Source organism: Perognathus longimembris, chromosome 15 (genome assembly GCF_023159225.1).
Source record: "Perognathus longimembris pacificus isolate PPM17 chromosome 15, ASM2315922v1, whole genome shotgun sequence".
In the NCBI taxonomy this organism is placed as follows: domain Eukaryota; kingdom Metazoa; phylum Chordata; class Mammalia; order Rodentia; family Heteromyidae; genus Perognathus; species Perognathus longimembris.
In genome coordinates this window covers 50,031,875-50,056,907 of record NC_063175.1, presented here as the reverse complement: position 1 = coordinate 50,056,907, position 25,033 = coordinate 50,031,875, and the positions used below count along the sequence as shown (strand labels likewise).

The 25,033-nt window shown below is 45.4% G+C and overlaps 1 protein-coding gene across 5 annotated transcripts in view; it reads right to left on the bottom strand.

Moving 5' to 3' along the window:
• Positions 1-5,667, bottom strand: part of Zcchc2 (zinc finger CCHC-type containing 2) — a 51,131-nt gene extending 45,464 nt beyond the window's left edge. For all 5 annotated transcript variants that reach the window (XR_007213455.1, XM_048363799.1, XM_048363802.1 and 2 more), the window contains exon 1: positions 4,604-5,667. Coding sequence is in view for 4 of the 5 variants with exons in the window: in XM_048363799.1 (XP_048219756.1) it covers positions 4,604-5,545 (942 nt within the window). In the remaining variant the exon portion in view is untranslated. The remainder of the gene's footprint in view (positions 1-4,603) is intronic.
• Between the last annotated feature and the right edge of the window lie 19,366 nt (positions 5,668-25,033).

Genomic DNA, 25,033 nt, shown 5'->3' with positions numbered 1-25,033 from the left:
GTGTTTGCCTTTTCTCATTCAAGGCTGACAGAATTATCACTTGAGCCACACCTCTGCTTCTGCTGGTTAATTGGAGATAAAGAGCCTCACAAACTTTTCTGCCCCAGCTAGTTTTAATCCCATGATACTCAGATATCTCTAGGATTTACAGGCGTGAAATGGCACCCAGCCACCTCCAACTTGTAACTGAACAAAGTCATAGGCAGGGACCATAGTTTCAAAGACACTATTGAATTTAAGGCATCAAATTTCTAGGAATGCCCAAAAATATTAAACAAAAGCGAGCATTGAAACTCTTCTTTTTACCTAGACACACAGTATACACCTACGATCTTGTGGCTGAAGCAGAAATATGGCAAGTTCAAGGCCAGCAGGGGTATACAGTAAGAACTGTCTCAAAACAGAAAACATTCTTTTTAAAAGTCATTTTAAAAAAGCATCCTTTCAGTTCCTAATACAATGGCAGAAATTCTGACAACTATTTCCCTCTCACTTTCCATAGCTGCTCTCACACTGACATTTTTGTGTAGCAACCCTTTGAATTTTTTCAGGCCCCAAACTGATGATACAGTTTCTATATTATGAAAGGAGTCCAAGCTCAAGGATAATACAAAGATTATCAATTTCACACACAAAAAATTATTTTATTCACTTTACTAATTTTAGTAATTTTTTTGAGTTCAAATGATACCATTCATGTATGGTTAATAGCTCAAATGACACTAAGGCTCAGGATCATGTCTAATAACATTCTCATTTTTCATTCAAACAGTACTATTTATCAAGCCAAGTAACTAAGTTTTGAGGACCCTGAAAATACAATAACCAGAGAATAGCCCAAACTACCATATTAACCACTAACTAGTGTGCATCTATGTATTTTGTTTTTACACCTTTATGTTACTAGCTGGGGGCCAGATCTTCACGATTATGTATGGTGAAACATTTCTTTAATCATCTAAACCTGAAAACCTTAGTTCCTTTTCAACGAAGGGGCACTCTTTGGTGCTAGTGTCTTTTTAAAAGTACTCATGCAGGGCTGGGAATATGGCCTAGTGGCAAGGGTGCTTGCCTCATATACATGAAGCCCTGGGTTCGATTCCCCAGCACCACATATATAGAAAACGGCCAGAAGTGGCGCTGTGGCTCAAGTGGCAGAGTGCTAGCCTTGAGCAAATAGAAGCCAGGGACAGTGCTCAGCCAGGGACAGTGCGCAGGCCATGAATCCAAGGCCCAGAACTGGCAAAAAAAAAAAAAAAGTACTGATGCAGTGCTTTTTTCTTAACATATAATTTATGTTTTATCTCCCGAATAATAGGAAGATATCCATGTTTAAAGCCGTGCATCTTCAGCTACATTATACATGTGGTCTGCAGCTCTGACAGAATTACTTCAATCACACACTTCCTGTTAATGAATACTTTCCCCAATGCCCATTGACCTAGTGCTGAAATTTATGAAACCTACTGGCAATCAAGTGCTGTTGGGTGGGAAGGAAATGAGGTTTAATGTGCACAAGTCTCCTAAAAGGAATGCTAATATTCAAGATGCAATTCAATGTCACATTTACTATAAAAAATCATCCAGATCCCACCTTTAAAAACTACTACCACCACCTAGTAATTACCATTCTAGTGGCAGTTTGTGAAACTTGTCACAGCTGTTCACATTTTAACCGTGGCACCACACTAATTATGTGCTGGACCTGGCCCACTTCAAGGGGTATAAAACAAAATACGGGTACTAAAGTCCACGCTTTCCCTGAAACATCGCTCGTTATCACAGGACATTTTAAAGACAGCTATTGGTACAGGTCTTGGGAGAGCCAAAAAACACTGTTCCGGGTCCGTCTCCTTTCGGTTAAAACTAAAAGGAGTCCGTTTTGCTTTATCCATTTAGTATAGGTGAAGATACAGGGGAGCGCCGGAGCGTCAAGTATTCATCAGGGGAACACCTGACTCCTGATCAATTGTGAGCTGCCTGCAAGTGGCCGCAAGGTTACCTCCACGCGAACTTCCGTTCCCAGGTGACCACAGCCGGCCGGGCCCACAGCCCACGTGATAACGACGTCAGCGTGTTCGTCCCGTTCCCCGACCCCGCCCCCCCGGCCGCCAGCCGGGAGGGGCGGGACCGCACCGGTCACGTGGGCCGCACGCAGCCGCCATCTTGCGGGGTGGAGGGGAGGCGCCCCTGGGCAGACCCCACGCCGTCGCCCGACGACCGAGGACGGTGCGGGAGGGGTGGGGAGGGGGGGTGGGGGAGGGTGGTGCTTGGCGGCCCCCCCCCCACTCCCCGGGCACCTCGGGCTGGCCCACCGCGCCTGGGCGCCGGGGAGGCCGCGAGCCCCAGGCTCCTCCGCCCGCGGACTCGGAGGAGGCCCGGTGCGCGCGTGGGCAGCGGAGGCCGGAGCGACAGCTGGGTGCGACTGCGGCGAAGAACCGAGCTTTGCAATCAGCCGGCGCACCTGCAGCCCGAGTGACGACAGCCCGGGACCTCCGCGGGGGGAGGGGGGGTCCCGGAGGCCGGGGAGGGGAGGTGGGGGCCCGGGGTTACAGCCCGGGCTGCCTGCGGGGAGGGGGCCGCCAGTGACCACGTGATTTCCCACGGCAACCCCTAAGCTTGCTGTGGGAGGTGCTTCAGCACCCCCCCCAGTGTCCGGGAATCACCTTCAGTGTCACCTGTGGTGCGCGTGCCCTGGACTCAGTGTCCCCCCCCCCCCCCGGCGGGCGGCACAGTCACAGGGCCACTTCCGGAGCAGTATTGGGGGGGGGGGGGCAGAAATTCTGGCAGGACACCCAACCTGCTTGACCACTCCTCCCAGCCCTCACCGACCGGCCGGAAAGGCCTCACACTGCGGTCAAGGTAAATCCAGTTACTCTAATAGCACGGATCTCTCCCCTTGGTCTAGTTGAGCTACAATACTCACATTAGGAGCAAAATTTAAAGAAAGGGGTGGGGGGGAAAGACTACTGGCAGCTAAAAACCTGAAACCAGTGATGTACCCTTGTTGGAATGGTATGAGTGGAATGTGGCAGAAGTGGTTCCATCGTGGCACCCCTCACCTCAGACCTACATTCAAGGTTATCTTTACTATATATAGACTGTTAAAGAAAACGCGTTAAAATATTTACGCATTGTTCCAGAACTCGTGCCTTCTTCTAGAAATTTAGTGGCTTTGGCAGATCTTTTCAGATACACTTCACTGGGTAGGCTGAGGGGTGGAGTGGGCTTTTACACTTTCACACACACATACTAGTAGCAGTAGGCACTGGGAAAGGGTGAAATTTCACGATCCACAAGAAAACGCTGATTACTAGCATTACCACATCTGAGTTTGATAAAAATCTATCCTGAAAGATGAGTTTGTCACTTCATAGAAGCATCCGAATAAAAATGAGAGGCTCAGCCTGGATTATTTCTAGGTCCCTTTCAGCCCCTGAATTCCTCCAATCCACAGGTAATGAATGAGTCTCCACCATTGGTGAAACATGATGCACAATTTTAGTTCAGGGATACTGAATGACAGCATATGTATAAATTGAATTAACTTTCATCGAGGAGGAGGGAATCCTCCTTCCCACTATGGTATTCTGGAGAGTATTTAAGCTGAAAAGCATGACATCCAAATCAATACTCTTCAAAACACTGATCCACACCAATAAGTCGTTAATAATGCACATAGGTTTTACTCTAACCCAAACCTACTCCCTTCCTCTCCATTAAACTGTTATTCCAAAGGACTTTACTGGGCCTAGATAACTAAATTGCTTTCATGCCTCGTTAGGATTCTCATCCACGACACTTTGGAGGTTAAATAATAACTGTTAGACGACATCCATCCCCATAGTAAAGGCCCAACAGAATACTAGGAAGTAGGCTCCTTAGACAGGTGGATGAGCCAGAGGTGGAGCAGAGGAGCCAAGCCACCCCCCAGAGCTGTATTTTTGACCCAGACACCCTGCATCAGTACTTCAGTAAATTCGCAGGTCTCCACATGGACATCTTTCTGGGGAATATTAATTCCTCTTAATAGAAACCAAAAGGCCCATACGACCCGTTTTTAAGTTTGGCACACATTTGGCATTTCAAAAAAGCTCCTGCCAAGAAGACAAGGACAGCAGGCCTGGTGCGTACCTTTCCAACACTTCATCCAAGATCAGGCAGAGCTTTAAGACCTGAGATCCAGAAAGGGAACCAACTAACTGCCCGGGGCCAGCCAGACTGCCGGCTGGTTGACAGGCTTCACTTTGGCCTATACCTAAGTGCCCCCAAAATGCCCAAAGCCAAAACTGTCCGAAGACCCTTAGGGCGAGAAGAGCCTGGGGCTGGGAGTTCCGGGACCTCGGTGCCACCCCAGCACGTAGGGTATTCTAGAGCCTTCTGTTATGGCGGGTGGCTAAGCATGCATGGTGTGTGTGTGGTGTTTGGGGGGGTTGGGGGGTTGTTAAGTGGCCCAACAAAACGAAGATGAGGACTCTGAGGGCCAACGCAAGGGAATTTCAGGGCACCTGCGCCGGGCCGGGGACGAGGTCAGGGGGCGTCCGAGGGCGAGGCGGGGGTGGACGGAGGGGGGGGGGGAGTGATGCCGCGTCGCGCGCCTTACCTGGGGCTTGGAGCCCGCAAAGTTGCATGGCTCCACCTCCGCGTCCTCGGCGACCCCACGGAGCGCGTGGCGGAGCCTCTCCAGGTGCTCCCTTAGGGTAACCCGCTGGTGGAAGGAGAAAGCCGGGTGCAGCGAAGCCATGGTGAACAGCAGTAGCAGTTCCTCCTGGGCCCTCGAGCCGAGCCCGCCGCCCGCCCCGGGCTCGGGGCCGCCGCCGCCGCCTTCCGGGCCTGAGCCGTCTTGCTCGGCGTCCGGCTCGGCGTCGCCCGCCTCGCCGCCGCCCGGCTCGTCCTCCGCGCCGCCCCGCGAGCCCTCGCCCCGGGCCGCGCGCAGACTCTTGAGCACCGAGTCCACCTGGGGCAGGAGGCGGTGCAGGCGGCCGGCGGCCTCCCGGTTCTCCGAGCCGAGCAACGCCAGGTAGACGATGAGGCGCGAGCGCACGGCGGGCTCTCGGAAGTCGGCCAGCGGCCCCGGGTCCGAGAGGCCATTGGCCTTGGCCTCCGAGTCGCGCAGGTAGTGGTAGTCCTTGCGCGCCAGGTCCTCCAGGCACGAGCCGAGGAAGCGCAGCTCCAGCGGGTTGCACAGGTCCAGCAGCCCGCACATGAACTCCAGGCGCTGCGCCGAGCCCAGCACCAGCCCGAACCACTCGTACACCCGCTCCTGCTCGCGCAGCGCCGCCGCGGGGCCCCCGCCGCCGCCCGGCATGCCCGCCGCCGCCGCCGCCGGCCCGCCAGCAACAGGCGGCCCCAGCCCCAGGGGCGGCGGCGGCGGCGGCGGCGGGGGACCCCGCGGCGGGCCCGAGGGCGGCGGCGGGGGACGGCAGTCACGGCGGCGGCGTGGCGGTGCCTTCGCGCCCGGCCGCGGGTCCGCGTCGGGCTCCTCCGCGTCGGGCGGCGGCTCGGCGGGGTGCGTCGGCTTCAGCGGGAGCTTCATCCTCAGCATCCTCGGCTAGGGCGGCGCGGACATGCGAGCGGGGGCGGGCGGGCGGGCGGGAGGAGCCGTGCGGCGGGGCGGGGGCCGGGGCGGCGGCGGCGGCGGGGGCCGAGGCGGCGGCGCGGCCGTCAGGAGCGGGGCCGCTCCATGCCGCCCGGGGAGGGCCGGGGGTGGGTCTCGGCCGGCGAGGGGGGCGGCGACCAGCCAGCCGGGGTCGCTGGCGTCGTTGTCCCGGACCAGAGGCGGGGCGTGCCCGCAGCGGCTCCTCCCCGCTGGACGCCGCGCCGGTTCAGGGAGCCCGGGTGCGGGTGGGAGCGAGCGAGCGAGCGAGCGAGCGTGTCCTCCTTCCGCCTCCCAGTCCCCGTCGTCCGCACTGGGCTGGGGCGGCGGCGCCTGAGCGGTTCCTTCGCGAGCCCGTGCGGACCGAGCGGCTGTGCTGGGCCGAGACGCTGGCGGGCTCCGCGCACCGCGCCTCGGCCAATCAGCGCTCCGGGATGGCGGTGACGTACACCTCCCCGCCCCGGGGCCCGCCTTCCTCCGAGAAGCCACGCCCAACCGCTGCCCGGGCGCCTTCCCACCCCCACCCCTGCACCCTGCGGCTCCCGCGCGGTCCTAGCGTCAGGCCTCTGGCCGCGGCGGGCGGACGCGGGGTGGGAACCCCCGGGGCGGCGGCGACGGGAGCCTGCTCGGACGCCGGCAGAGGCTTGCGGGACCCACGGGAGACGGGGAAGCGGACGACTCGGTGTGTTTCCCTCCTCAGGGGCCCGGTCCGGCCCGGTTTTGCCTGCCCGGCCCCGCGGCGCTGGGCCACCTCCGCCAGCCGCACGGGAATCCCCGGGTCGGCCGTCCGGACCGTGTCCCCGGAGGGACCGTGCGAACCCCTGCGTGACCCCGTCCACAGCCTCGCCCCTGGTGGACTTCGTGAAAGCAGCCATGGGAAGATTCCAGCCGTGCACAAAAACTTTGCCGGGGTCACTCGTGCGATTGGCGTCGGCGACGCCTCGCGGGGACCGGCCGGGGTCGGTGGCCCGGCGGGCGGCAGCCATGGCGCGCGGGCGGCGCTGACGCCGGCACCGGGGCGATCGCCGGGCCTGGCGGGTGGGTGGGGACCGGCGGCGGGGGTGAGGGGGGGTGGGGGGACGTGCGCGAGGGACGCCTCTGACCCTATGAGCTCCGGCCTGCGTGGCCTTTGAAAATGATGTCCCCCAGTTCAGTGAAAGACACTCCCCAAGAAAAAAAACCCCAAAGTGCCCGTCGTTTAGGAATCATTTATTTGCTGAGAAACTTGTGGGTTCCTCACGTGAGCATTTGGGATCCTCGTGCCAGAGTTAATCCCCTGTGACTCAAAAACTGTTTAATAAGTTACCACCTTGACTGGTTATAAACGTTTCTCGTTTGGTTACGTTTTTTAAAGTTTAAAGAACTCCAGAAATGTCCCTCTCACGGTTGCTGCTTTACTGGTTTCACCCGGAGTTTTAAACCTATTTGGGTTTTTCTTTTTGAGCGTTAAAAAAGAGGTAGATTTTTTTTTTAATTTGAAGAGTAAGATCTTTAATGCTTTAAAATTACAAAGTCCCACTACAGCTATGTAGTAGGAGTGTAAAGAAAAATAAGACTCTTTAAACCCCCAAGGATTGGTATCTCTGTGGAGAGAGCAATAGGCTGGACCCTCTTTATCTCACAATGTCATACCCAAGAAGCTTTACAAGACAGTACAAAGATGAACTGAATCCAGAACCAGCTTAGGCGATAAAAGTTGGGAAATGGAAAATTACTTTCAAGACTGTAGGTTGGCAAAACAGAGGGCGATCCACCCTGTCATCTGACGTTTGCTTATATTCTTCAAGTATAATTTAAAATGAGGCCAAAACTCCAGGAGGACTTGTATGGAAGTCCCTCCCTTTTTGGTGTGCACTGGGGCTTGAAATTAGGGCCTTAAGCTCTCTAGACCTTTTCTGCTGGTGATTGGAGTTATGCTACTTGAACCATGCCTTCCTGGCCGGCTTTTTTTGACTGATTAGTTGGAAATGAGGTCTCTCAGCTTTTCTTGCCCAGGGCTGACTTTGAATTGTGATTCTCACATCTCACCTTGAGTAGCTAGGATTGCAGGTGTGACCCAATGCTTCCTGGCTCTTGGCTTTTTTCTTCTTCTGTTGCTGTCAACATCAACTACCCTGGCATCTAGTGCTACTATTTTATTTCCTATTTTCACATTCCTAAAGCCTTGGATAGAATGCTTTAAGCACTAATTATCATGCTAATCTTGCTAGTTAATGCACAGGCCATGGAGAGTGAGTAAATGTGTTAACCTTCAACTTGATTTTTACATGTGATTCAGGCAAAGATTTTTTACACTTTCCTTAGCATCAATAAGTCATTTACTTAATTGTTTTGTTGTTATTTGTTTTGGATGGTAGTGGGATTTGAACTCAGTCTTCCATAAGTTTGGTTCTATTTCTCAGAAAGATTTTTAGGGACTACATTAACTAAGCTGCCCAAGTTCTTACTGAACTTGAAGAAACATGGTACACTGAAAATTTTGAAGTAATAGTGAAATCCATCTGTCTTTAGAGGCTGTCCGGAAATAAATTTGATCTAATAAAATTTGGTTTTGAAAACCATTGGGCAACTGGTTTATGATAGGAATTAATGAACAGAATGACACGATGTACTTACCATACAGGCATCCTTCACTAAAATCCCTGGTTCTGAAAGATCTCTCCTAGGCAAATAGACCTTTGGCCCAACTGTTCAAAACAATAAGGGTTGTCAAGAGTTCATGAAGAAGTCAACACTGACTTCTGCCATGGAAATGGAGAATTGAAGGTTAGCCTGATAGGAAAATAACCATTCCTGTTTCCCTTAGTGATCTCTGGAACTGAATTTGCTGAATTTATGAACTTTTTTTTTTCTTGCTGCTCCTGGGGCTTGAACTCAGGGCCTGGACGCTGTCCCTGAGTCTCTTTGTGCTCAAGGCTAGCACTCTGCCACTTGAGCTCAGTGCCACTTCCAGCTTTTTCTGAGTAGTTCATTGGAGATAAGAGTCTCATGGACTTTCCTGCCTGGGCTGGCTTTGAGCTGTGATCCTCAGATCTCAGCCTCCTAAGTAGTTAGGATGACCTGGCTCATGAACTCCTTAGAATAAATGGTTACATAAAATTATTGGTGAGCTGTTTATTCTCCCCCATCTCTTATCCTTTTACCTTTTTGATTTTTGTTCTCATTATCTAGTCTTCTCCCAACAAAGTAATATCTTTGCTAGTGATACAAATTGATCTCGATCAGTGAACCGATCAAGACTTCCATACATTTGCTGATTGGTCCATGATGCAACTGGTTCATGATGGGACATGTCAAAAGGTTAGGCTAGGCCAGGCAATTTGAAGGGGGTTCCCACTGGCCAAATCTGACAAAAATCAAGTTTCAAAAGAGAAAAGATATCTATTACTGAATTTTAAAAATAGCCAAATCCATAGACATTCTCAAAAAAAAAAAAAAGTGAGGATGGGGGGAGTTGAGGATGGTTCTAGGAAAGCTCTTTAGAGAAGGATGCAAAAAAGGTACAGGGGCTGGGGATATGGCCTAGTGGCAAGAGTGCTTGCCTTGTATACATGAGGCCCTGGGTTCAATTCCCCAGCACCACATATACAGAAAACAGCCAGAAGTGGCGCTGTGGCTCAAGTGGCAGAGTGCTAGCCTTGAGCAAAAAAGAAGCCAGGGACAGTGCTCAGGCCCTGAGTCCAAGCCCCAGGACTGGCCAAAAAAAAAAAGGTAGAAATATCCTTTTGCCACCACCAAACATAGCAGTTGGTTAAGGCATTTTCACCATTAGGTGCAAAGTTGTTGGGAAAAGGAAAGAATTACTTGTTCCCCAAGTATAACCTCAAAAAGAATAAAAAAGGGAGATAAGGTATTCTTAAATGGATAAATCTAATGGATGCTATCTTAACTATGCTATCTTAACTATCTTACAACTAGTATCACCAAAAATGAGGCAGTTTAATATTGAATTCTTCCCTGTGTCATGAATGCCATTGGAAATGGCACCGTTTACAATATGCCAGCCAAGGTAGTTAAATATGAAGAAATAAGACATCTGGATTGTGAGATACTATATGAAAAATGACTGAGCTGGATGTTCAAAATACCAATGCCATGAAAGTGAATATAAGCAGGAGATTGCTCGAGAGTAAAGGAAACTAAGGAGACATAACATTAAAGTTCGATTCATGATCTGACTCTTGGATTTTAAAACACTCATAAGACATTTTGCCAATAGATAAATGTTGACTATAGACTCCTTATTAGACACTGTGTCAGTGCCAGCTTTCTTGGGTGAAGTAAAGACACTGGTTCTCTGGGGGAAAGATCCTTATTTTCAAGAGATACTTGAAACGTTGAAAGTTGCAGTGTCATAGTATAGTATCTACATCTTACTGATAGCTCAGAAAATAAGACATAGGAATGCAAAGCAAATTTGTTAAAATATTAGTGGTAGGTATATCTAGGTGAATGGGCAAACATTGTACTATTTGATGCATTCAGAATATAAAATAAAATCACAGTATGTAGTCTTGTACCATATAATGAGGTTTTTGGTCAGTGGTGTGCTTTGTTTATAGTGGTGGTCCATTTGATTGCAGTGGAGCTGAAAATTTCCTACCACTTATTGGAGTTAGGGCCACTATACTGTCATAGTGCAGTAAACTCCTCATTGTCATTGGCAGTTGTAGGAAAGAATAGCACATACAATACTTTAGAATGAAAATAACTGTGTGTCTGGTTGGTGTATTTAGTATGCTATATGTTCTATCATTAATTTGACCTATCCTCTATACTATAATAAAAACATTACCACATAAAAGGATGCTGTGGAACACCCACACTACACCTCACATGGGTTGTTTTGTCATGTGTTTTGATTATATCAAGCGACCCTGTGCCACCTGAGTTTGTATACGAGGCAAGCTCTCTTGCCACTAGGCCATATCCCCAGCCCATGCCACCTGAGTTTGTATAAGTGCATTCTGTGATGTTAGTATAGCAAAGAAATTGACCAATAGAACATTTCTCAGAATATATCTTCACAGTTAAGTGATATTCTACTGTACTATTACATGTATAAGCACAGCTCAATGCCTTTAAAATTCTTAGAATAATGAGCTATATAAATAAGACCAAAAACCAATCAAGTACCTGAAAACTAAAGGAGTATAAGATTTACAGATGGGGCTTCAGAAAACTGGTTTTTTGAATGCGTTACCTCAGATCGTGTGATATTTCAAAAAATTAGCCAGTGAAGCTGGTTAAAATCAACTTGTCATGGATTGCAGAGTCAGAAGCTGTCCCAGGAGACAGTTTGTCGATGTGTTATGAAGGAAATCTAAGCCAAGTCCAAGCAAGGTCATCCTCAGAAATATTCTTTAAAGAGTCTTCAAAATAATTGTCGTAGAGCCAAGCCACACAAAGTCATGGTATTCGATGTGGAGTATATTCTAATTAAATTCTCTTAGCTAATTTTATTATCTGCCATAATTCAAAAAGATATTTAAGAGGAGTTCCTTGTAATCTAAACTAGGGAGCATGGCCTATATCTGCACGTGCTAAGGCTGATGCACTCTTCAAGGTGAACTGCTAGTAAGTCTGGTAGATGGGACTTCAACATCACTTGAAGAACCTACTCTGTCCTGAAGAAGAGGTAATTTTTTGGGCTTGTCTGTTACCCTCATGAAAAATCTACTTTTTTTTTTTTTTCTGGTGCTGGTCCTGAAACTCAGGGCTTGGGTGCTGTCCCTGAGCTTTTTGTGCTTACGTCTAGCACTCTACCACTTGAGGCAAAGCTCCATTTCTAGCTTTTTTTGGTAGTTCATTGGAGACATGAGCCTCACAGATTTTCCTGCCTGGACTGGCTTTGAACTACAGTCCTCAGACCTCATCCTCCTGAGTAGCTAGGATTATAGGCATGAGCCACTGGCACCTGACTTTTCTACTGTTTTCTCTCTCAAATGTTCATATTGTGATTCTGACTCCAGATCAAATAACCTTTGGTTAGGAATCCAGTGTTCCAATGATTTACTGCTGGGAAACATGATACTTTGGTGAATGGAGAGGCAAAACCTAGGGCTAAATCCAGAATATCCAACATTATAATTAAGTGCCATTCTGCTTTACCAGATCCTCGAAGATGAGAGAATTCACTCCCTGTGAATCTTACCAATGTAGGGTAAATTAGGTGGCCTAGGTATGGTGACTGGCTCTCTTTGTTCTTTAACATCATTTAATTTATAATTCCTATAAACAAGTAATTTAGATCCCAAATAATACCATTTTAAGAATAATATTCTTTTTTTTTCCTTTTGTTTTAATCAATTATGGGGCTTGAACTCAGGGCCTGTGCACGGTTCCTGAGCTCTTTTGCTCAAGGCTGGCACTCTACCTCTTTGAGCTACAGTGCTACTTCTGATTTTTGAGTGGTTCATTAGAGATAAGAGTCTCACAGGGACTCTTCTGCCTGGGCTGCCTTCAAACTGCGATCCTCAGATCTCAGCCTCCTTTTGAGTAGCGAGGATTACAGGTGTGAGCCACCAGCACCCAGCTGAATACTATTCTTTTTTTTCCCCCCCAGAGCTGAAGACCGAACTCGGGGCCTTGCACTTGCCAGGCAGGTGCTTTTCAGCTGAGCTAAATCCCCAGCCCTAAACACTATTCTTATTCAAAGTAATTGGAATAACTGAAATAAACTCTACAAGTTCAAATATTACTTATCAAATTTAGAGGGAGTTAGAAGTGTTTATGTACAGTAGAAATATATACCAGACTCAAATTCCATTTTCAACTGATGACAGTTAAAAATATACTTTTAAAACAAAAACTACATTTAAACTGTGCCCAGGTAAATGGCAAATTTATTTAGTGCATTTGAAAAGAAAATTGTAACAATTCTTTATCTATGTGCTGCATCTGGGAAGAGCACATGTATTTTCTCATGGTTGTAAATTCTCCAAACAGGCCTCTTTAAACAGATGACTGCAGCAACCGATTTGTAAAGTAATGACAGTAGGTATCAGGAATCTTAAAAGTTTGTGGACATTTGGAACACCTGCTTCTGGGAATGCATCCCAGAAGAAAAAACTGAACCAGAAAAGATAAAAAGGAAGTCCTTATATATATATAAACAACGTGTTCATCATAGAATCATTTGAAGTGTTAATATTTAAAATTAATGAGCAATACATTACAAATAATGTATAACTATTAGAAACCAGAGCCCTAGGACAGTTTGAATTTCTGAAGATCAACTGTGAATGAAGAATAGAAGAAAGCAAGATGGTGACTTCATCTACTTCAGAACAGAATTGTAATTAGCCCCAGAGGCTCAGTCCTTTCTGTAGGCAAAGGCAAAACTACAGGTGTGAGCCTCTTAAACTAGGCTAGCTAGAGTGGCAGACATTCTCGGGGACTTTTTCCACACGAAGAAATTGTCCAGGTGAGTGAGGCAAATGCACCCATCGGTACTGAGGCTGCGACTGGCAAATTCATGCTCTAATGAAGTAGGTACATTTTGATCAGTGTAAACTGGCATGGTACTAACCCCTTAAGTCTCTTTAATATTCCTGTTTGGGAACCTCTGCCTTAGAATAACTGCTTTATTTCAACCGAGCTAAAGGTCAGAAAGGAGCAATGATAAGGAACACAATCAGATGGAACCACTAAAAATAGAAACAGAACATCCCAAGAAACAGAACCGAAACTTAATTGAAGGAAGAAATTGAAATGAAACTGACACTTATCTGGTGATGCAATTAGAAAAGTTAAAAACCAATCCTGATCTTAACTGTCTTAGCAGGTAACTATTTATGAACCAGCATTTCCAAAAGTCAAACAAATGTTCCAGGTTTCCCTAAGTGACATTCTACTAGAAATGAAACTTTTGACTAGGCTGGATGACCTTTTTTAAAATCAGTTAACCTCTGTGAGTCTCAGGTTACTCGTGTGTGAAGATAGGCAACTGGATGTGTCAACTTTGATGTATCTTGGTTACACCTCTCATCAGCTATATGATCTGCAACCATTTTCTGTCTTTGTGTTAAAGCAGTATTGGACTTTTAACTCAGGTCCTTTCACTTCCTAGGAAGGTGATCTACTGCTATGACTTGGTCCATGCCTCTACCCTTCTTGCCTTTATTATTTCATTATTTTTTAATAGGGCCTTTTCTTTCTTTTTTGTTATTGGCCCAGTCAGGCCTGAACTATGCCTCTGGCATAGCTGAGATGACAGTGAATGCCACCAAGCCCAGCTTTTTATTGTTTGATATGGGTATTGTGAACTCTTTACCCAGGCTGGCCTTGAGCTGCAGTCTCTCCCAAGCCCAGCTCCCAAGTAGTTAGGATTACAGGTGTGAGGGCTGGGGATATGGCCTAGTAGCGAGAGTGCTTGCTTCGTATACATGAAGCCCTGGGTTCAATTCCCAAGTACCACATATATAGAAAATGGCCAGAAGTGGTGCCTGTAGCTCAAGTGGCAGAGTGCTATCCTTGAGCAAAAGAAAGCCAGGGACAGTGCTCAGGCCCTGAGTCCAAGGGCCAGGACTGGCAAAAAAAAAAAAAAAAAGAACCTAAGGATTACAGGTGTGGGCCACCACATCCAGCATCACTCTCTTCTTGATAATGCCCTATTATGCGTTAAATTTTTTAATTCCCATGAAGTTCAATTAGTTATTTTTAACTTAATTTTCAAGGTAATATACAGAGGGATTACAGTTACATATATAAGGTAGTGAGTACATTTCTTGTCAAACTTGTTACCCCTCCTTCATTTTTCTCCACTTCCCTCCCCCCAGACTCCCTCCCAAGTTGTACAATTCATTTTCGACATACTGTCCTGTGAGTATTGCTAGTGCATTGGCTCACCCCCAAGTAGTAATTTTGCTTCTTGTCCTTTCGCATCATTTTTCTAAGTCTCTTAACAAATCTGAGGTGTTGGGGTTCAGCTTTTGCCTTGAGGGGGAAGGGCAATGGAGAGCTCCCGAGATGCCGCCCTTCCCCCAGCCCTGGGGGAATGCGGAAGCAGGCCACAATTCTTTGGGTCTGGAACCAGAAGAACTGGCTTTGCGAACAGCCCCCCAACTTTCTCGCCAGCCCATGTGCTCCCCATTCTCGCGGCCTTTTTTGCCCCTGGTGTGGTGCTAAGCAAATGACGTTAGCTCATGAGGGGGTCCTATGACAAGCTCGCCAGCCTATCGCCAGCTCTCTGGTCGATCACCCCTTTTCTCGTCACCCCTGCTATATCAGCTGCTAGCCCCTCCCTTATTAAATCAGATTTGCTCTTGAAGCGTCTCCAAGATCTGCGTATGCCTGGCTTTCTTCACGGGTAAGGAGGGAGGAAAAGCGATCTCGTACGGCCGCGTGCACCTGAGGTCTTTCCTGAGCCCCCCACTCCACTCTGGCCTTACCTGTGGGTCGGGTGACCAGAGGAGAGGGTGAGAAAGGGAGCGATTAGAGTAGAGCCTGAACCCCCGTGCCAGGGGAGGCGACCCGAGCCCGGCACTGAGGCAGTAAACTTACTCTTCTGTTTTCTTCTATGAGTTTCTCGTTTTTATCTTCTAAATTTAGGTCTGTGATTCAATTTGAGCTAACTTTTATATACATTATAAAATAAGGATCTAACTTCATGCTCTTGTATATCCAGCTCTCCTGCACTGCTTTTGAAAGACTGTTCTTCCCCCTATTTTATTGTCTCAGCAGCCCCTTCAATTAGCCATACATGTGTGGATCTATTAGTAGACTCCCACCACTGTGCCATTGATCTATCTTATTATTTTGAATAAGTGTATATAACAGTGTGTCAGGATGAGCGATGGCCTGTTTACACAGAAGCATGGTAGGCCGCACTTCAAGCCTTCTGGCCAAAGATCAGATGCATAGTTGTGTTAGTCTGGTTTCTATTGTAACAGCATACAGGAGGCTGGGTAATTTAGGAAGACAGGAGGTTTATTTTGGCCCATGGTTCTGAAGGCTGTGAAATTCAAGATTGGAAGGGCATATCTGGTCAAGGCCTCGTGCTTCTTCAATTCTTGACAGAAAGTGAATGGGATTGCGTGTCAAGAGGAAAAGGAAGAAAATTGAGAAAGCCAAATTAGATCTTAAAAGAACTTTCTTTTGAGGGAATTAACCAGTTCTACAAGATTGAGAACTCATGCAAGGAAAGCATAAATCTGTGCCTTAGGTCTCTGCCCCCAGGGCCCAAACCCTTCCCTCTAAGGCCTGATTCCTAATACTGAGGAATGAAGGTTCCACCGCACAGATTGAAGGAGTTGGCACTCATAGCAATAGGGCTTGGAAAGTTTGATAAAATAATAGAGCTGTTAAGATCAAGCACAAATAGTCACACGCATATAGGCTAAGACAACTTTCTTTTTCAAGAACATGGACTAAATATATAGAAACAATCTATTTAACCTTACTTGGCAGACCTGTCTTAGGAGCCATGGTTTTTTATTATGTTGGTGGATGAACTCTTTCAAATATGAGGCAAACCTCTTGAATTGTTTGCATTCAGCAGGTGTGTTTATGCTAAAACCGGGAAAAAATTAGGATGGGCTTCCTTAAGACTATTTTAAATCATCCCCCATCTTCAACTTCTGCAACAGTGCAGTCTGCTTCTCTTTCTGTTTAGGCACAGAAATTCCAAATTCCAAGAAGTAAATTTAATTCATGTACATTCAGTTTAATGACTTAAAGGCTTTAATTTTTCAATGAAGTCAATAATTTATTTTCAATGTTAATATTTATATTCTAGGATATGTATAATGTTTAATTATAATCTATTATATTTGTATGGTTAATTAATGAATTATTTTCAAATACTTAGGGCTGAAGTTGTAACTCAGTGGTAGAGTACTTTCCTAGCACGAGCAAGACCATGGGTTTAATGCCTAGCCCATCAAGGAAATAAAAAACCAAAAACCTTTAGAAATGAATATATTGGGGTGTTCATTTTGTATATGGTGCTAGGTAGTGACAGGTGTCCTGTGTTTATGCGTTCATAACTGTGCGCACCTCCTGTGAGTCACACACACGCCCTTGGCACTAGGTAGGGCATGTGCGGTCTTTTCCTCCTTGCAGCTTGTCAGCCTCTTATGGAGGTGGGAAGCGGAGGTGGCAAAATGTTTCCACAGCCCAACCTTCCCTGATTCTACTGACTCTGTCCTGAGTCCCTGGGCTCAGCACCTCAGCTAGTCAGATCCACTTACTTCTTCCACCACTGATCAAGTGATACAAGATCTCTGGGTTTGGGTAGGGACAAGACATAGCCAAGTCAAAGCATGTGGCAGGGGCCTTGCTTGGTACTTGCTCTGTTCAGTCACATGGGTTTGTCCTGACAGGGCATGGTCCACACTCTCCACTCTACGGTCAGCGGGGCCTTTCCTCTGGGCCCATCCTTGTGAGTGGGGCTTGCTGAAATGCCAGTGCTTGTTTTTCTTTTTTCTGCCAGGCCCAAGGAAGACCAAACGCGGATGTCTGTGGGAGCATGAAGAGGCTTGACATAGCACATGAGGGGTTTTGGTACCCTCATAAGGCAGTGAGCGGATGAGGAAAAGAGGACCGGCACATCCTCTCCCTCCCTTTCAGCCACTAAATTCTACTGAGGGGAGCCAGCCAAAGGTGAAGCCAGCGCTATGGGCTCCACGAACCCTAGCAAATGGGTCACAGTTCATAAAATATGGAAGAAGTGAAGATCAATGATTTCAATCAAACACATACCATTGTGACAAGATGTCAGGCACCAATCCAAAAAATCGAAACACATAATTCTGGCCTACGAGGACTGCTTCATTGTTTCACTTCTCAACCTTGCTCTATTTGTCTTTCTTTGGAAAGAAGCGTCATTGATTTGGAATCCAGTGCTCAACCATTCAAAGTACAGTGACACTCCCTGGATCCATCTTGTCCAGTTGGGATATCTGACAAGAGGCCAGGGTGGACAGAGGCCGATTCTCCTTGCAATCCTGTCAGACAGCATGCTTCCTGCTATGTGCAACTAGCTTCATTCTCTAGGGGAAAAGTACATGAGCAACTGACCATTTATTTATAGTTACCAAGCACTGAAAGTTTTAGTTTTATGCCTTCCTTTTCTTTCTTCTTCTTATTTTCTGGTGTGTAACTTCAATCTCACATGTAGGAGGCTGAGACAAGAGGAATACAAGTTCAAAGCCAGTGTAAGCATCTTAACAAGACCCTGCCTCAAAAAGCAAAGCAAAGCAAAACACTGTCGCGAGGTGATAGCTTACATCTGGAACTTCAGCTCTTCTGAAGGCAGAGATGAAGAGGATAGCCATTCAAGACCAGCCCAGGCAAAAAGTTAGTGCGAGCACCATCTCAATTAACAAACCTCTTTCTATGCCCTTTTAAATGAGCAATAACTTCATGATAGTAATAATATTCTCATCTCATATTGTTTCCTGAATTGGCACATAATTTCTTTGTATCTGGCCCCCAAAAAGGAATCATATTTTCCCCTTATGTAGTAGAAGTAGAAGCAAGGAGTTTTATTATTTTCTTGTAGAACACAGAAGTGTATCCAGTGTGTGCTCTCTCTTTCATTCTCTCTCTGCATATATTATACATATATTATATGTGTGTATACATGTTTTAATGTATAAATGAATATTGCCAAAGTGATCTGCTATGCAAAGAAATGTTTTACTATGTTCATGGCTATTACTTAAACATTTATTTGTAATCAGAATTCCAAAACAACTAATTTTCTCCATGTAGTTTTTTCTATATTGTTTTCTTTTTTTTTTTTTTTTTTTTTGGCCAAGCCTGGGCCTTGGACTCAGGGCCTGAGCACTGTCCCTGGCTTCTTCCCGCTCAAGGCTAGCACTCTGCCACTTGAGCCACAGCGCCGCTTCTGGCCGTTTTCTGTATATGTGGTGCTGGGGAATCGAACCTAGGGCCTCGTGTATCCGAGGCAGGCACTCTTGCCACTAGGCTATATCCCCAGCCCCTTGTTTTCTTTTATTAATCAACTATGATCCTTATACAGCCGTGTTTTATTAAAGAGCACTAGCAATTGGATATGGTGGCATTTCCCTGTAATCCCAGTACCAGGAAGGCAGAGGTAGGAGGATCAGGAGTTTGAAGACATTGTGGGCTTCTTAGCCAAGACCCTGTCTCAAAATAAACAAAAATAAAATCAAGCAACAAAAATAGCAAAAGCAAAGTAAACAGGAGCAACAAAACAAACTACTAATTAAGTTCTAGGTAGCAGCTGCTCCAGATAACTGTGCCATAATTCTGTATCTATACTTCTACTATGGTGACCAATACCCACATCAAGCTACTGAACACTTGTGCTTTGGGGGTGAGGATGAAAAGCTGAATTTTAATTCTTTTTTTTTAAGTATTGTTGTTGTACATGGGATATACAGATGTGATGTACAGTTATGTAAGTTAGGCAATGAGTAGATTCCTTTTTGAACCATGTCACCCCTTCCCTCGCTCTTTCCAGTTTTTCCCTCTGTCTCCACCTACAAGATGTATAGTTTTCCACACAGTGGAAGTCCCACTGGTGTATTTGTTCACCCTTTGAATTTTAATTCTTAATTGTAGTTGGTTAAGATTTAAAACTGGATGCTAGTAAGTAGCTCACATTGTATTCCTGGCTATTCAGGAAGTTGAGATTTGAAGATGGAAGCTCAAAGCCAGACTGGGCAGGAAAGTTGGAGAGACTCTTATAGTCAGTCAGCAAAAAGCCAGAAGTGGCGGTGCAGCTCAAATGGTAGAGTCATATACTTGAGAGAAAAAAATATCTAAAAGACAGCCCAGGCCCTGATTTCAAGCCCCAAACACACAACCAAAACTTAAATATGAACAGCCACTTTTGCATGGTGCCTGTCATATGGTCACACTGCAGTTTTAGATCAAGTCTTCTTGTCCTAGTGTACAAGGAAAACACCATATTTACCAGGATACTGTCTGTAATTATGAAACCATTACTACAATCTGAAGTTAATGTTGCATGAAGAGAAGATGAAAATATACTTCAGAATTATACATTTCAGTATGCATAACAGTAGAGTGACTTCCTGGATTTTAAAAGTTTCTCTTGTTTTGCTGGTACCGGTGTTTGAATTCAGGATAGGCCTCACCTCATGTCTGCCAGACAGAAGGATTCCTACCACTTAAGCTATGCCCCTAGACCTTAAACAGAAAGCCCACAGATTGGGAAAAGATCTTTACCCGCCATACAATGGACAAAGGCCTCATCTCTAAAATATAAGCAGAACTAAAAAAATTAAATTCCTCCAAAACAAAACCACAAAAACCCAACAGCCCCCTCAACAAGTGGGCTAAAGACTTAAAAAGAGACTTTTCTGATGAGGAAATGAGAACGGCCAAGAGACATATGAAAAACTGCTCTATGTCATTGGCCATAAAAGAAATGTAAATCAAAACATTGAGATTCCACCTCACGCCAGTAAGAATGTCCTATATCAAGAAAACTAGCAATAACAAATGTTGGAGGGGATGTGGCCAAAAGGGAATCCTACTTCATTGTTGGTGGAAATGTAAACTGGTTCAGCCACTCTTGAAAGCAGTATGGAGATTCCTCAGTAGGCTAAATATAGAGCTCCCCTATGACCCAGCAGCCCCACTTTTGGGCATCTTCCCAAAAGACCATAAACAAGGACACACTAAAGCCACCAGCACAACAATGTTCATCGCAGCACAATTTGTCATAGCTAAAATATGGAACCAACTCAGATGCCCCTGAGTAGACAAATGGATTAGGAAAATGTGGTACATATACACAAATGGAATTTTATGCCTCTATCAGAAAGAATGACATTGCCCCATTCATAAGGAAATGGAAGGACTTGGAAAAAATTATACTAAGTGAAGTGAGACAGACCCAAAGAAACATGGACTCTGTGGTCTACCTCATAGGGAATAATTAGCACAGGTTTAGGCTAGTCACAGCAAAGGATCACAAGAGCCTAATAGCTATGCTCCTATGAATGCATAAGATGATGCTAAGTGAAATGAACTCCATGTTATGGAAACGAGTGTTATATCACCATTGTAATTACTTTAAACATGCCCTGTGAAACCATAGCTTCTTTTGTTGATGATCCTTTTGTATCTACTTCCTGTGGTTGTACCGACGCTATCACTGTATCTCATCTGAGCTCACTGGATACTGTATATACTGGTATTAGAACTAGGGAAGTGAAAGGGAATATCAAAATCGAGAGACAAAGGATAAAAAGACAAACGACTCCAAAAGCAATACTTGCAAAACCATTTGGCCTAAACCAACTGAACAACTCATGGGGGGAGAGGGAAAAGGGGAGGGGGAAGGGGGGAATGAGGGAGGAGGTAACAAACCATACAAGAAATGTACCCAAGGCCTAACGTATGAAACTGTAACCTCTCTGTACATCACTTTGACAATAAGTATTAAAAAAAAAAAGTTCTTGGGGGCTGGGAATATGGCCTAGTGGTAAAGTGTTCGCCTCGTATACATGAAGCCCTGGGTTCGATTCCCCAGCACCACCTATACAGAAAATGGCCAGAAATGGCGCTGTGGCTCAAGTGGCAGAGTGCTAGCCTTGAGCAAAAAGAAGCCAGGGACAGTGCTTAGGCCCTGAGTCCAAGCCCCAGGACTGGCAAAAAAAAAAAAAAAAAAAAGTTCTTTACCACACAGCTCTCCTGATATTTAATCATCCTGTTAACATATGGACAACTCACCCATATTCCTTTGCAGAATGAGTTTTGTGAAAGTTACAAAACCCAAAGCCCTTCCTTGTGCAGGGAGTGCCTGCTGTCCTTCCCTTAGTGGTTGGTGTTTTACTTGGGAGAGTTCTGAATGATGAGTGAACCAATCCCATCAAAGCTCCCAACATTCATGTGATGATGTCAGAAGAGTAAATTCATCTGCTATGGTTTGGATGTGGAAATGTCCCCCCCCCAAAAAAAAAAAGATCATGTGCTAAAGGTTGGCAGGCTGAGGTACACATGGGGGAAGTGATTAGATTACGAGGGCTCCTACCTTATTAGTGGACTTCCGCTACTCACAGCAGCAATCTGGATGATGGCACTCCAGGGTTGGTTTATTTATTTTTTTCTTTTGAGCTCTCTCTCTCCCCATACCCACCCCACCCCACCCCCTCTGCCAACACTGGGGACTAGATGCTGTCCTTTTTGTTCATCTGTTGTTTGTACAAAGCTGATGCTTTTGCAATGGAGCCACACTTCCACTTCTGGCTTTTTGGTGGTTAATTGAAGATTGGAGTCTGCAGGCTTTCCTGCCTAGGCTGGCTTTGTACCACAAGCCTCAGATCTCAGCCTCCTGAATAGCTAGGATTACAGGCGTGAGTTACCTGTACCAGGCTATACCCATTTGGGTGTCCAAGACTCTGAATTCTAATTGGGAGGTTGATCTTCCTGGATTTTGTTTAGTGTACCTAAAATCTTATTATACACTTTCCAGACATTCTCTATAATATGCCTTTCATTTGGTTCTTAATAAGCTATCAGTGCTTTATAAGAACATGATTATCTTTTTAAGTTACTATACAAGGAGATTTTAATGTCCTCTAGTCTTTGAGATAATATATTTTGTTATTGCATACATGCCTTTCTCCATCTCCAGATCCCCAGAAAAGTACTTTAAAATACTTGTTTACTTTTAGTTCTAAGACTTTTGCTTTGGCCTCCTAATGGGCTTGGCATCTTAATAGAAAGCAATGCAATTGAATAGATCTCCTTTTAGATGTCATTCTTAAGTGGTAGCTTGACAGCATGGCAGGTGACCAATGTTGCCAGCTAGTGCTCTACTCTGCTCCTGACAATGGCATTATTAAGACCTATTTGGCTTCCCAATTTTTTTTTTAAATCTCTTCTCTTTGTGGCTGGATGGGGAGCTTTCTCTCTCCTGGTTCTTTCTGAGTCATTGGTTTTTCCTTTCTCCTGACAGCCTGAGGCACATTTGCTACAGTGGTGTGTGTGACACAACTGGGTATTTTGTCTCTGCTTTTGCTCAGCTTACAAGATTTTTTAAACTAGCCAGCTGTTGCAGTAGCATGCATGGCAGTAACACTCTATAATCTCCCTCTTTCCCTGATTTTGATGACCCCAACAAATCCATCCAACACAAGAAATAGTTATATTTATCTGCGAGGAAGCCCTTCACAAATGGAATATTAGAATAAAAGAAGATGAAAAGATGCGTTTGGAAAACACATAGATTTGACTGATTGCTTGACTGATGGCAGTATTGGTATTTGAACTCAGAGCCTACTGCTTCCGAGACAGGTACTGTACCACTTGAATAACACCTCCAAACTGAAAACTTGGAGATTTTAAGAGAATATGAGATAATAAATAGGTACTTGTACTCAAATACCAGAAAGTCATACATGGCAGGAAAAATATGATTTCCCACTTTTGGAACCATTCCTCCTCCTCATCACTCAGTGCTTTTCTTGGAAGGTTCGTATTTCCTTGTGTTGTAGATATTTCTTTACATTTCAGTTACTCTGAGATAAATGTTTAGTTTTGTTTGTCTTTCTCTAAGATCTAGCACAGGACTTCGATAACAATTGGCTCTCAATAAAGGGTTTATTAGTGGAAAAAGAAAGAACTGTTTCTAAGCCAAGAAGAGTCTGCTGTGGAAGTAAATTGTTCCAACACATTAGCCAATAGGACAAAAGTGATCCAGGGGGCCATAAGAAAGTTGTTTTCTGCTGGGATATGGCCTAGTGGCAAGAGTGCTTGCCTCGTATATATGAAGCCCAGGGTTCAATTCCCCAGCACCACATATACAGAAAAACAGCCAGAAACGGCGCTGTGGCTCAAGTGGCAGAGTGCTAGCCTTGAGCAAAAGAAGCCGGGGACAGTGCTCAGCCCCTGAGTCCAAGCCCCAGGATTTGGGAGAATGAGATAGGAGATAGCACAGTATTGGAAAGGGAGGTCTGGGGTTGATAGGATGAAACCCATTGCACATGGTACATCTATCTCTACACCTGACCTGTAAGAACAAAAGCAAGTTCAATTCATCACCAAGTGTGAACAGCCTTTAAAGTGGACCAGGAATGATTTGGGAATGCTTTTGGAATGAAAGAAGCACAAAAGAATGATCTTAACTGAATGATCTTAATCCCAACCATGTAACAGTCCCTAATAAGAATCAGAAGACACAGAGTTTTTCCATCATGACCTCTATACAACACAGTCATTAAACAAACATGTCAACAACTACACAGAGAGACATCCACATCAGGAAATAGAGCTTAGAGGCTGATGTTATATTGTCCTTAGGTTCAGAATGCCAGTGGAGTAGACAGGTGTAGTATGGTACTTGTTTTACCTTATGATTTGGCCATAGTTAGCAGTGAGCATCTCTATCAGTATAAGGTTTTCCCAAAGAGTTAGTATTCTGTTAACGCAGAAGAAGATGGAATTCAGGATTTTTTATATCTTCTGAAACAGATGGTTGTAATTTAAACTTCATGAAACACAGGAAAGAAGAAATGCAATCAAAAACCTGAAAGTCCTAGTTTCTTGTTTTCCAGGCCAAAGCCTGTAGAATAATTGTATAAATAGTTCTGAGAATTTCTTCTTTTTTTTCTTCCTTCCTGGAGATAATCTGCAAAGTATCTGTGTGGACACATCTAATGGTTGGCCAGATGGCATTTCAAGAATCATTTTTTAAATGCTTGAGATCTAATCCAATGCATTGGAATGATGTTGAGCTGAAGCAGGGAGAAACACAAAAGCTATAGAATAAACAGGCACTGGTGGCATACGCCTTTAATCCTAGCTCCTCAAGAGGCTGAGATCTGAAAATTAAGGTTTGGAGCCAGCTCAGGTAGGAAATTTCAACAACTAAGAAAAAACATCTCATTGGTGTATTTTCTAATACTAGAGACAAAAAATAGAACAGATTATTATTTTTTTTTTGCTTTTTCTATAAAATCTAATTTCCAGAAATTGGGGGAAAACTCCTAAGAATAACATGCTTCTATAACAAAATACCAGACCACATTCAATGTTGAAACCTAGTCCCTAATAGGACTAGATTTGTAGGTGAGGTCTGTGGGTAGTGATAAGGTCATGAGGAGGGACCCCTTATAAATGAGCTCAGTGCCCTTGTAAAAGAGGCCACAACTGTTTCTTCTGCAATGTGAAGTCTCAGCGTTAAAGTGGCTATCTATCAACAAGGAAGTCGGCCTGCAGGTTCTTGAATCTGCAGGTGACTTGATCTCCAGAAATAAATTTCTCTTGAACATCAAGTCAATGGTATTTTTTGTGTGACAGCAGTCTAAATGGACTATGACAATTAAAAGCACTCTAAATGGAAGAAACAGCTTGAGCCAAAGCAAAAAGATGGGGAAATATGGGTTGTGTCCAGGAAGTAGCCAGTGAGGGGAGGAAAAGTGGAAGGAGGGTCAGGAGATGAGAATAGCCCCGTGCTGGCTAGGGACTCCT